This window comes from Apis cerana, linkage group LG10 (genome assembly GCF_029169275.1).
Source record: "Apis cerana isolate GH-2021 linkage group LG10, AcerK_1.0, whole genome shotgun sequence".
NCBI classification, from domain to species: Eukaryota; Metazoa; Arthropoda; class Insecta; order Hymenoptera; family Apidae; genus Apis; species Apis cerana.
Window position 1 is genome coordinate 11,906,124 of NC_083861.1, and position 13,179 is coordinate 11,919,302.

At 19.2% G+C, this 13,179-nt stretch overlaps 4 protein-coding genes across 5 annotated transcripts; 2 read left to right on the plus strand and 2 right to left on the minus strand.

Annotated features, from left to right (window-relative positions):
* Window positions 1-185: 185 nt before the first annotated feature.
* Window positions 186-2,152, minus strand: LOC108002253 (nuclear nucleic acid-binding protein C1D-like). The gene is made up of 3 exons (XM_017063824.3): window positions 2,020-2,152; window positions 630-871; window positions 186-528 (listed from the first exon to the last, which is right to left on the minus strand). Exons 1-3 carry the CDS (start codon window positions 2,133-2,135, stop codon window positions 356-358), a joined length of 531 nt encoding a protein of 176 aa, XP_016919313.1. The 5' UTR covers window positions 2,136-2,152; the 3' UTR covers window positions 186-355.
* LOC108002252 (coiled-coil domain-containing protein 6) lies at window positions 2,114-5,266 on the plus strand. The gene is made up of 6 exons (XM_017063823.3): window positions 2,114-2,335; window positions 3,110-3,650; window positions 4,101-4,236; window positions 4,303-4,430; window positions 4,629-4,723; window positions 4,859-5,266. Exons 1-6 carry the CDS (start codon window positions 2,114-2,116, stop codon window positions 5,012-5,014), a joined length of 1,278 nt encoding a protein of 425 aa, XP_016919312.1. The 3' UTR covers window positions 5,015-5,266.
* Window positions 5,267-7,052: 1,786 nt separating this feature from the next.
* LOC108002215 (guided entry of tail-anchored proteins factor 1) lies at window positions 7,053-8,419 on the minus strand. The gene is made up of 4 exons (XM_017063751.3): window positions 8,184-8,419; window positions 7,953-8,118; window positions 7,599-7,666; window positions 7,053-7,497 (listed from the first exon to the last, which is right to left on the minus strand). Exons 1-4 carry the CDS (start codon window positions 8,250-8,252, stop codon window positions 7,306-7,308), a joined length of 495 nt encoding a protein of 164 aa, XP_016919240.1. The 5' UTR covers window positions 8,253-8,419; the 3' UTR covers window positions 7,053-7,305.
* A 506-nt stretch (window positions 8,420-8,925) lies between these two features.
* Window positions 8,926-13,008, plus strand: LOC108002194 (U3 small nucleolar RNA-associated protein 14 homolog A). 2 transcript variants are annotated; one of them, XM_062080647.1, is made up of 8 exons: window positions 8,926-9,168; window positions 9,625-9,841; window positions 9,959-10,255; window positions 10,334-10,585; window positions 10,974-11,277; window positions 11,387-11,512; window positions 11,592-12,376; window positions 12,452-13,008. In XM_062080647.1, the coding sequence occupies exons 1-8, from the start codon at window positions 9,068-9,070 to the stop codon at window positions 12,935-12,937; spliced, it is 2,568 nt and encodes an 855-aa protein (XP_061936631.1). In that variant the 5' UTR covers window positions 8,926-9,067; the 3' UTR covers window positions 12,938-13,008. The 2 variants fall into 2 exon arrangements, with proteins under 2 accessions (XP_061936631.1, XP_061936632.1); XM_062080648.1 differs by lacking the exon at window positions 9,959-10,255 and having other exon boundaries at window positions 8,956-9,168.
* Window positions 13,009-13,179: the final 171 nt, after the last annotated feature.

Here is a 13,179-nt window from a genome sequence, read left to right on the forward strand (position 1 = left end):
GATAATAAATAAATATGATATATATTCTAAGAAATATATCTCTTTTATATTTAAAGATATATTTTTTTTAAATATATATGAAAAAAAAAGAATTATATAGAATTGTTACATTATATAAAATATTACATTAGTTATTTATTCAAAAGTATATTATGTACGTAATTTTAAAACTTTATATACAGAAATTAATCCATTAAAAAAAACGTTTATTTTTTAATAAATTTAACATACACATAAATATATATTTAAAACATGTTTTTTATAAATTTAATGCATTATTATACTTATACTTTTATATTACAATTATAATAAATTATAAATATAATAAATTTATATTATTTATATTATTTTCATATTATTTTTTTTTATTTTTTATTTCCCATAATCCATTTCTAACAAATCTTTGTGCTGCATCTTTGTTTATATGAGGCATTAGAGTTTTTCTGTCATTAATTTGTTTTGCACGTGTCATAGACTTCTTTAAACGATCATTTTCCAATTTTATTCGATGTTTTGCTGGATCAATTCCTATATAAAATCAAAATCTTATATAAAATATTTTAAAAAAATGCAATATTTTCTTAAATTTAAAATTATTATATAATTATTAATTCTTTCTTTTATTTTACCTTCTGCACGTAAATACATCCAAAACATACTATTTAAGCAATAAGACATTAATAGATTATATTCAATTTTATCTGTGTTAGAAAGTTTTTCATATATCGCAGGATCTGTAGCATATTTAATTGTATCTTCAATTTTTAAAGTTATATCACGAAACTGTTTAATTCTTGTAATAATATCTGTATCATGTGACAATTCTTCAAAATCTGCGTCCATGTTTATTCCGGATAATAACACTTCTAACCTATAATTTAATTTATATAATGAAATCCTTAAATCTTACAGAAAAAAATATCTATTATAAAGTATAATAGTTTCTTCTTTTATTCACAATCTAAATGATTCTCATAATTAAAATTTCAAATCATAAGATAATATTTGTTTTAAAATATTGTACATTATTTGCAATTTATTGTTCAATATGATAAATTTTAATATTTTTTTAATTTATTTTTCTTACTTTGTAAGATTATTATAAACTTTTTTATATAATCAAAAATTTAATAAATTGTTATGTTATCATGTGAACTTAACTTTATATTTAACTATCATGTAATAACATTATAAATAAGAACTGAAATTTGAAATTATTATTACGTGTAAAAAATAAGAAATGTACCTATCTTATTATTTTGAATATTTAATACAAATGACATAATAAAAAAAATTAAAATTTAAATATTTAAAAAATGTTACTTTTACAAAACATTTGATTTTGATTAGATTATATTACAATAATAAAACAATCATAATTTTTTTTAAGAATTATCTTTATGTTTTTTTAATTTTATTTTCTTTTAATTTAAGTGTAGTACACTTTTTTTTTTATATATGTGAATGCTATTGTTTAATATAATAAATTATTTCTTTATGATCTTAAGAAAATGAAATTTTGAAATTCTTCAATTAATATAATGTAATTTGATCTATGATTGAACTATAAGTTTAAGAAAATCCAAGATTTTAAATAAAAATTGAAACAAATACATTAAGAAAAAAAAATCTTTTTCGAATTAATATTCTTCTACATTTTAGACAATAAATGATTTCAGAAAATTGTCTTTACAAAAATAAAAATTATGTATGTTCTAAATTAATCGTTTTAATTTGTTGTGTTTTCTGTTAAATAAAGAATTTCAATACCAATAGTTATCAATATAAAATATAATAACCCTTAATTATTCCCTAAATTTGCAATTTTAAAATAAGTTCTTAAAAATCTAGGGAATTACATTTTCGAAATACATTTGACATCTTCTTTGCAAGTAATTCATGGAGAATCAAACAGCTGATTTGTTTTATGGTAGAACACATGTCGTGGTAGGATGTTATAATATTACAGTATTTTTAATGTAAAGTAATGAAGTTTTAACAAAAAAAATTGATACTTACATAGTAGAAAAAAGATATTGTTCATCTTTATTTGAATGTGCGATGAAAAAGAAAGAATTATAAGTTGTTTTTAAAAAATTTTCGTCTAAGAAAAATGGCTGACCGTGATAGCGCATCTGAAAGCGATTCAAGCTCGATCGACGGAGGGCCAATAATGATGCCACCGTCTCCTGTAACTAGAGAACAACTTCAAAAAAGAATTGAGTCACTACAACAGCATAATCGTGTTCTTAAAGTTGAATTAGAAACGTATAAATTAAGAGTAAAAGCATTACAAGAAGAAAATCGTGGTCTTCGGCAAGCCTCTGTCATTATAGTAAGTTTCTTGTAGTATATCTTATCAACTAAATAATATATTTATTTATTAATTATAAATGTTATTTGATTGCAAAATATTTTACAATGACATACCTCATTATTCAATATTTAAAATATTTAATTTTAGGTTAAATTAAAAGAATTTATTCATTATAAAATACTTTTTATATAAAATTATTTTTTTTTTATTATAACTATTTTCCAATGTTATATATTATTTGAAATATATATATTTTTATATGATTATATTTTAATTTTCTTTTTTTATTTAATTTTCCATAATTTAACTATATTTAATATATTAATATTTACATAAGATATTTTTGTAAAATAATTTTAGATTTATTTATTTTTATTTTTTTATTTAACAAAAATAAATTGTATTATTAATATGTATCATTTATAAATAAAGACAAATCTTGAATATTAGATTAATGATTATTGAATTGATGAATATTGAATAATAATTATAAAACAATTTAAATATTTCTATAATGTAGAATATTTTATATTTTATTATTTATATAAAATATTATAAATTTGAAAATTGTTTGATATAAGTAGTTATTAACATATTGATAAAATTAATAAAATTAATAATTATAATTATAAATATATAGTTAATATATTTTTTATATAAAAATTTTAAATTATTTAATTTCAAAATGAAATTCATAATAATTTATAATTTTCATATATTTTTATTTTAATAAATTGTGATAAAAAAAATATTTTATTATTTTGTTAATTTTCTTGTTGAATTATATTATAGCAAGCTAAAGCTGAACAAGAAGAGGAATTTATAAGTAATACATTATTAAAAAAAATTCAAGCTCTTAAAAAAGAAAAAGAAACTTTAGCACATCATTATGAACAAGAAGAAGAATGTTTAACAAATGATTTGTCAAGAAAGTTGAATCAATTGCGTCAAGAAAAATGTAGATTGGAACAAACTTTAGAACAAGAACAAGAATGTCTTGTGAATAAGTTAATGAGGAAGATAGAAAAACTTGAAGCTGAAACACTTGCAAAACAAAGCAATTTAGAACAGTTACGTAGAGAGAAAGTAGAACTTGAAAATACACTTGAACAAGAACAGGAAGCATTAGTAAATAAATTATGGAAAAGAATGGATAAATTGGAAGCTGAAAAACGAATGCTTCAAATAAAATTAGATCAACCTGTGTCAGATCCTGCTTCGCCAAGAGAAATCAATAATGGTGATACTGCTACCAGTCTAAGTGCACATATTCAAACTTTAAGAAGTGAAGTAGCCAGATTAAGACATACCTTGTTTATTTCACAACAAGAACGTAAGAATTTTTATCATGCAATAACGTGAATTTATTTGTAATAAATAATAAGTATGTTTTGAAATTTATAAAAATATAACAATGTATTATATTTGCAACATTCAATTTAAATATGCTATTATACTGCAGTTTGCTAAATTATTTTAATTACAAAAAAAATAAAAAAAAAATATTTTATTTAATAAAATATTTTATTATTAATTTTTTAACATTTAATATAATATAGAATATTTAATTATCAATTAAAATATTACAATTCCTTTGCATAGCATTTAAAATTTATTAAATAAATAAAATATTGAAAATATTAAATTAAGATATGAGAAAATTATAATAAAAAAATAATTATAATTAAAAAAAATACTTACATAGATATTTTAAAGCATATTATAATATATAATATATAATAATAATGCATATTATATAATAAAATACATATTTATATTTTAGATACAGAAAAAATGCAACGATATGTAAATGAAGAAAAACAAATTCGTGAAGAAAATTTAAGACTTCAGAGAAAATTGCAATTGGAAGTAGAGCGTCGTGAAGCTTTATGTAGACATCTTTCGGAATCAGAATCTAGGTAAATAATATTATATAAATTATATAAATATCTTAATTTGATATTTAAACTTCATTTATTTGTTAGTTTGGAAATGGAAGAAGAACGGCACTACAATGAAATTGTGATGTCTGGTGGAAATATTAGAAATCGTACTGTTTCTAGCCCAGTACCATATAATCCTTCACCTAGTTCCTCTAGACCACTAAGTCCAGGTAATCATAATAATGTAATAAAAATGAAATAAAATTATTATTTTTATATATTATAAAATATATTATTGTTATTATTTATATATCATTATGTGATATATCATTTATACTTATATATGTTCTATCATTATTACTTGTATATATTTATATATAAATATATATTTATTAATATTTATTAATATATATCAACACCATTTATAGGCTCATCAACCAGAGAGGGATTTAATACAAATCGATGTTATGCTTGTGGACAACCTACTACAATTCCGTTTGCAAGTTCATCGCCTCCTTCCACTGTAAGTTACATTTATTTTAAGTAGTTACAATAATTAATATATTAATTAATTAATGTTTATTACATAATATATATGAAATATTATATGAAATATTAAAATTGTATTAATCTGAAATATTTAATAATTTTAAAACAGGGTCACGTGGTAACCTCATCCAATAGACGCACATCAGATAGATTCATTAAACCTGCAATTCCTCCAACTATTGTAAGTCCAAGTGGTCCACCAATTGCGGCTAATACAGCTACAAATACAACTGGTGGATCACCAATGGATATTACTAAAACATAAGTCAGTTGAATTCATCTAATAACAAATATTTCATCGTGTATTCGTATAAAGTACTTTTTTGTTGATGCATTTTTGCTATGTGATTGTATAACATACTTGAGAGTTATTTTTAAAAACATTTTGTTTTTTAACATTTCAGTCATTTTTTTCTGTTTTTATGATAATAGTATATTGCGCATAAATTAGTTTCGAAATATCCATAAAATTGAATATTTTATGAATTGCTCTGTATTTGGTATCAAGTCGCTTAAATCTTTCTTCAAATATATAAAATAGTATTTATAAAAAAAAATTTTAAAAAAAGAAAAAAACAAAAAGAAATATAAAAAAACAAAAATAATCATATATAAAAATTCTGAACTGCTTCAAATAGCCTAACAGAATGAAAATTAATGGGAAGATCGCTGTTCTAATTTCCTTTGCATTTTATTATTATTATTATAAATAACCTAATGCATTTTTTAAATCTTCAAAGTAGTAGTATAAAAAAAAATATTACTTTTTAATTTAAGTATATAGGTAATAGAAATAAATATTTCTGTAGCGGTTACTATGTAACCTATTTAAATTTTAATATTTTTTTCTTGTAATATTAGTTTTTATAATTTGATTATATGGCATAATATGGTGAATAATATAGTTTTCAAGTTGCATAACTATAATTTTGTATGATTAATATTTATAATGAAAATAGAAGAGCGAGAACGACATTTCAAATTAATATGCCTTAAAAAAAAAAATATGCAATTACAGGTAAAAAAAAAAAAGCGATTAACAAAGAAATAAAAAATGAAAATTTCTCTTTTTTTTTCAATTTTTTTTTTTTTTTTTTTTTTCCCCAAAAAAATATTTTATTTTGTAATATCTCAATTATGATTCGTTTAATACTTTATATACAATCACATAATGTGAGTATTTCAAATATAAGCATTTGTATGTGTTTAAAATCAACAAAACTAATATTGTGATGATAACATCTACATGACATTGTTGCATTTAAATGCAATCATATAAAACATTTGAAAAAGAAAAATTATTATAATTAAATATATTTCAAATATTTTGTTGTATTAATAATGTACAAGTATTTCAATTTAATAATGAATAATATTTAAGTATTTAATTTGGTTTGGTAAACATACCATTATTTAATGCATATAATATTTGTTTTTTTTTTTTTTAATCTTTAATAATATTGGTCTTTGACAAAATGAATATATTTGTCAAATATTAAATTAATATATTTTGTGTGCCTTTTAATCACAAAATTTGCAATTTTGTAACATATGTCATGTATAATATATTTTCAATTGATATTTATATAAATGTGATAAAATATGACATAACAATCTTGCGCTATATTTTATAATAATTTAAACATTATTATTTACTACATTGGTGCTCAAAAAAACGTGAGATTTATGAATTTGTTATTGAAAATATGTTATGGACAATATTTTTTGTCCTTTGTTCAGTAATAAAGTAAAAGATATATAATTCATCTTTTAGTTAAAAAAAAATTCTACCTTTGTATTATAGAACTTTCTATGATAAAATTTCTATGTGTAATATTTGAGTATCATATATGTCACAATATTAAATTATAAAATCATTAAGAAAATGCAAATTAATATCACATAAAAGCTAATCTAAAATCATAAAATTATTGAGAATTAAATGGTAAATATTTACCTATAATAATAACAAAAATTAATACTTTTTTTATGCTTTATAAAATAGATGTTTCACGAATACTCTACACATGAATAAAACGTTGCTACATTATACGGAATAAATGTATTAATTGTCACATATAAAGAAATTTTGTTAAAACATAAAATTATTACTCATTAATAGTTATACAGACATACTTCATTATTACGTATTATGTACTTTACTTAAGCTTTTATGAAATACAGTCACTTTTTTGCTATTATTTTTGTAAAATTTATTGCTATCCTTATTTAAAATTAAAATAAAATAAATAAATAATAAATTTAAAATAAAATAAAAATATTATATTAATAATTTAATAAAATACTTAAAAATATGACATTTATTTAAATATTTTAGCAAATACAATATATATAGCAAACACTACAATTATTTTCATAGCATATTAAGGAAGAAGTATAAATTTTATGTACATTTTTAAACTTGTTTTCATTCATATGTTGACAGCTTGAAATTCAAATTTTGTCATGAATGTTTATACATAAAGAATAATAATTTATTTATTGGAAAATTTGTATTATGTTACTTATAAAATCTAATTTTCTAAATTGTTAATATTATGTCATACCATTTTTTTTACAAGTAGCCACAACTAATCTTGCAATTATTAACCACATAATCAAAGAAATAGAATCTTCATGATAACATGGCCAGCTTAATAAACTTTGTATAGGCCATAGTATGCCTTTTGGTAAAATTATTACAGGTTTATTTGTATATAGATATAATAAAATCAACATTAATAAACCCTGAAAATATGAATAATATGATTCTTTATAAATCATTAAATAAGTCAAATAATAATAAAAACAAATAAATATTTACTTATATTATTAATTTAAATACTTACATTTAATATGCGAAAACCATATGTTACAGATATTTGTACCTTCAATCTGGAAGACAGTCTCTCATTTGCTAAATAATGAATATATTGTTTTATAAGATAAATTTAACAATAAATAATGAAAAGAAATGCAAAATAAAACTAAAATTTGATATGATGTAATAATAATTTTATTACTTCATATTTCAATCATAAATTAAAAATGAATTTTAATTCTTGATTTTAATTATTATAATAATAAATCATAAAAAGTTTGAAAATATGAAATATATCTAATTATTACTTATAATTCTATCAATGATTATATTTATTATTAATTTTTAATTTATAATATCTGTAAATATAATATTATTTTACCTTTTTCTTTTAATGTACTTTCTAATTTATTACATTTACGCTGAAGTTTTGCATACTTCGAAAATTCATCTACTATGGATATCCCAGTCATTTCTTGTTTTAAATTAATCAAATCATTTCGTAATTCCATATCATGCTTATTTATTGTATATAAACGAGACGTAATCTATAATAAGAATAATAATTTATAATAAATATAATTAAGAAATATAAAATATCATTAATACTTACATATTTAATTAAAGATGGGAAAATGTATTCTAAAAGACAACTTACAGTTGATATTACAAGTAAATTCATTTTATATTTCCAATAAGACAAATCTCATATTTCTTATTGGATATTAATCAAAATATTAAATACCATCGGAAAATACCTTTTGATTTTTAATAAAAAAGGCTTTGGAGGTTACAACATTATATGACTACTTATGTTAACCTAAACATATGAAAAGATATATAATAGATGGACAACTTAATTATATTAGGGATAACTAATTACAAGTTTTTAAATTTTATTTAGTTGGTATATTAAAATATTGAATGCGGCATTTTCTTATTGGTTTTGAATAACAAATTTATTTTTTTGTTAAATTCTTAAATCTCAAACAAATGATTTTCTTAATTTTTTTAATTTATTATAACTCAATATAATTTATCATTTTGAAAGATTGATATAGAATTCTTAAAAAAATATTTATATTTATTAAATATTTATATTGATATTTATATTAATAAATATAATTTGTTATATTTATTAAATATTATTAATATTTATTAATATATTATAATTAAAATTTTATTATATTAATTTTTTATAAAATTTTTATAAAATTATATTATAAAAAAAATTTACTCCAAAAATACTAAATAAATTTATAATAAATTTATAAATTTATAAATTATAATAAATTTATAATATTTATATTATGTTAAAGAGGATATATAATATTATATTATTGGTATACTGTTAAATCTGGATACAAAAATATAATATGTAATATTATTTCTATATGATTTTTGTTTCTTCTATGCTTACAATTCGTGGTGTTTTCATCGGTATTTTATAAAAAGTAGAATATACGAGTAGAAGATACGTGATATATGTGATTAAATATGTTAAACTATTCAGAAATTTTAGATGATACAGAAAAAGATGTATCAGAATCTCATTCTAAACTTTTGGATGCTGTATTACAACTTGATAAAGGACAAAGGTTGCATATAATATAATAATATATAATAATATCTATTATGTTATTCTTATTTCTTATTTTATAGGATCTTATAATTATAACCATTTTATTTTAAATATATTACTTTTAATAATAGAAAAAATATATTTTCAAAGGCAAATATTATTTGTTTCAAAATAGTAAATATTAATTTCAAGATTATATTTTATAAAATTTAAAAATTATCAATATTTAATAGAAATAGAAATTTAATATAAATCATTCTGTTATATCACAATTACAAAAATATATTCTATGTTTATTTATATATACATTATTTATATATAATGTTATAACTGTATAAGATATAAGAATCAAAATAAAAAAAATTAGAAGAAAATATGAGAAAAATTAGAAGAAAATATTAGAAGAAAATATATAAATGATTTTGTTAATTTTAAAATCTTTATAAAATATATATTTTTAAATTTATTGTAGGATAAAAAAAGCAGAGAGAAGTGAACCTACATTAGAAGTATCAGAATTTCATTTAGTAAAAAGTGGAATATCTGATCGAGATACAATTCAAATACATGATTTAGCCAAAACATTAGGGAAAAAAGGTCATCATCTTGAAATTACTAAAAGTTTACAAGATATAAAGAAAAATATACATGTTTTATCAAAACCATTGGAAAAGCCAATAGCTGATAAAGTAAAAATTTTTTTATTATATATTGTATAATTAAAATATTTATATAATATTTTATATAAATTTTATAAGTAATGTATTAGAATATAAATGTTTTAAATAGTCTTGATTAATCTTTAGATTAAAAGAATAGTTGGTTTTAAAAATACAAAACAAGAATTAAAAAAATGGAATGCTGTAATAACAAAGAACAGAATAGCAGAATCACTTCAATTTCCTTTAAATCAATCATCAATGAAATTAGAACCTTCTAAGGAATTTGTTAAACGATTTAGACTTCAATCAGATTTAGAGAAAGAACTTGCCACATTAGAACCAGAAAAAGAAAATATTGAACAAAAAAAAGATAGATTTTCTTTGACATTAAAGGAAATTATTATGAAAAGAAAAGAAGCTGCTAGAATTAGAGCACAACAGGTTTATGTTAAAAACTTAAAATATTAATAATTTAGTTATTATTATATATTATATATATTTAATTATATTTTTTTATAGTCTTATAAAGAAGCAAAAGCTCATCGTCAAAGTAAAATTAAAAGTAAAAAGTTTCATCGTGTTCAAAAAAAAGAAAAAATAAAATTACAATTAAAAGAATTTGAAGAATTAAAAAAAACTAATCCTGAAGCTGCATTGGAAAAACTTGAACAATTGGATAGAATTAGAGCAGAAGAACGAATGTCATTAAAACATAGAAATACAGGAAAGTGGGCTAAATATATGCAAATTAGAGCAAAATATAATAAAGCAGTAAGTATTTTATATAAATCTAAATAAATTTCTTAAAATGAAAAGAAATCTTTATTATGATTTTTATTATTATAAGATAAGATATAATAAGATTTTCTTTAATGAAATTAAATTAATTATAATTTAATTTTTTATTTTATTTTTTTTAATTTAATTAAAATTTAAAAAGAGTTTTGTTATTCTTTTTTTTTTATATATAATATGATGATTTTTCATTATGTGATAAATAATATTTTAATTGAAATTATATATTCATAATTACATATATATACTAAGTGTTTTTATGAATATTTGTATTTATATTTGAATATTTGTATTGTGAATATTCATCAGATATTCAATCTAATTGCAATCCATTGCATTAATAATTTATTTTTAATGTTATTAGACTCGACAAGAACTTGCACAACAATTATCAATTAGTCGAGACCTAACTCAAAAGTTAAAAAATCCAAATGATAGTGATGAAGAAGATGAAGGAGATACTTCATCTATACAGTTTTTAGTTAATGATAAAGAAAATCCATGGATGAAACATATCAAAACTGAATCAGAAATTGATGAATTTGTTAAAAGTTATCGAAAATATTGGAATAATCAAAATAATGAATTACAGAAAAAAGATTTAAACATCAATACAAATGACAGTAAACAAATGAATAATTCATCCAAAGATAAACAACTTTGTAATGGTATGTTTATAAAAATTATAATAAAAATTATTAATATATATTAATATAATTATTAATATATAATTATTAATAAGAATTGTAAGTTTTATTATTAAAATCTGTTTCATAGAGAAAAAAGACAAAAATATTGATACTATTAAAGATTTTTTTAAAAACCAAGATGATGAAAATATATCAGGAAACTTGAATAAACAGATGATCTCAGTAATAAATGAATCAAATTCCAATTCAAAAGGTACTTCATATATAATAATAAAGGAACATATTATGTTTTGAGTAACAAGTATAAAATTAACTTTTTTTTTTTTTTTTAGTTGATAATAATACATGTAATGTGCAATCATTTGAAATTGATAATCATAAGGAAAATTTAGCAATGACAGAATTTAATGTTGAAAACATAAATGATATATCTAATTCACATGATAAAATTACAGAAAAACTTATATTAAATAATGATGAAACATCTAAGAAAAAGATTGAATTATCAAAAATACATTTAAATAAAGTTATAGCCACTTCTAGTTGGAATGTGGAATCTATAGAAAATATTACTACAAAAAATGTCAATTCTTTAAATCTATTATCTAATTCGTTAAATAACGAAAAAATAAATAAAATATTTGATTCTTTGGAAGAAAAAATTCAAGATCAAATTGAATCTAAGCTTCAATGTATTACTCAGAATTATGACAAAGTTGAAAAAAAAAGAAAAAAATATAAAAATATTGAATTTGAAGAAGATAATTTTGATGGTCTTGAAATTCAAGCAAAAAAACAAAAACCAATCTTAGATTTAAGTTTATATGAAACTACCAATAAAAATAATTTGGAATTGAATACTGAATTAGAAAAATTTAAAAACATAAAATTTGATAACACTTTATCTATAGATAAATCAAATAAAATAGAAATAGACCCAAATAAGTACATGAATATAAAACCTAAACATCTAAATACAGATCTTCCAATTGATATTACTGGTGGTAATGATGTTTTGGATGATAGTGAAAATGATGAAGAAAGGTGTAATATAATAAGTGAAGCATTTGCAGATGATGACGTTATAGAAGAGTTCAGAAAAGAAAAAGAAGAAGAGGTAAATAAAAAAATTATTATTATAATTTTTTTTCCAAATTATTTTTATAAAATATAATATTAAATTTATATGCAGGTGAAAAAATCTCAACCTAAAGATATCGATTTAACATTACCAGGATGGGGTTGTTGGGGTGGAAAAAATATTAAGGTTTCAAAACGTAAAAAAAAACGTTTTATTTTGAAAGTACCAAAAGATTTACCTCGAAAAGATGAAAATAAGGGTGATGTAATAATATTAGAACAAGATAATCCTAAAATAAAAGAGCATCAGATTAATGAATTGCCATATCCATTTACAAGTGTTAAAGATTACGAAGCTAGTGTTAGAATGCCAATTGGAAGAAATTTTGTATCTGAAAATGCTCATAGAAAATTAATTGAACCTGTTATTAAAACACGTATAGGAAAAATTATTGAACCAATGAATGAAAATGTTTTAGTTAAAAAAAGTAATGAAAAAAATCGAAAATTTACTTCTAAGAAAATAAATATAATAAATAATAAAAAACAAAATAAAATAAATCTAAATAAAATAAATAAAAAAAAATTATTAAAATAAATTGAAATAATTATGTATAAATTTTTTAGAAATATTCAAATTTGTTTAATATATTATATATATAATAATAATTTTATATTTTTTTCTCCTTGTTTATCATTTCTGACTAATTATTTATTGATTATATAAATATTTTATAATTATAATTAAATATAATAAATATAATAATTCATTATTATTAAAAAAATAATATTAAATATTAAAAATGATGAAAAATTAAATTCCTTCTTCAGTTCATTATC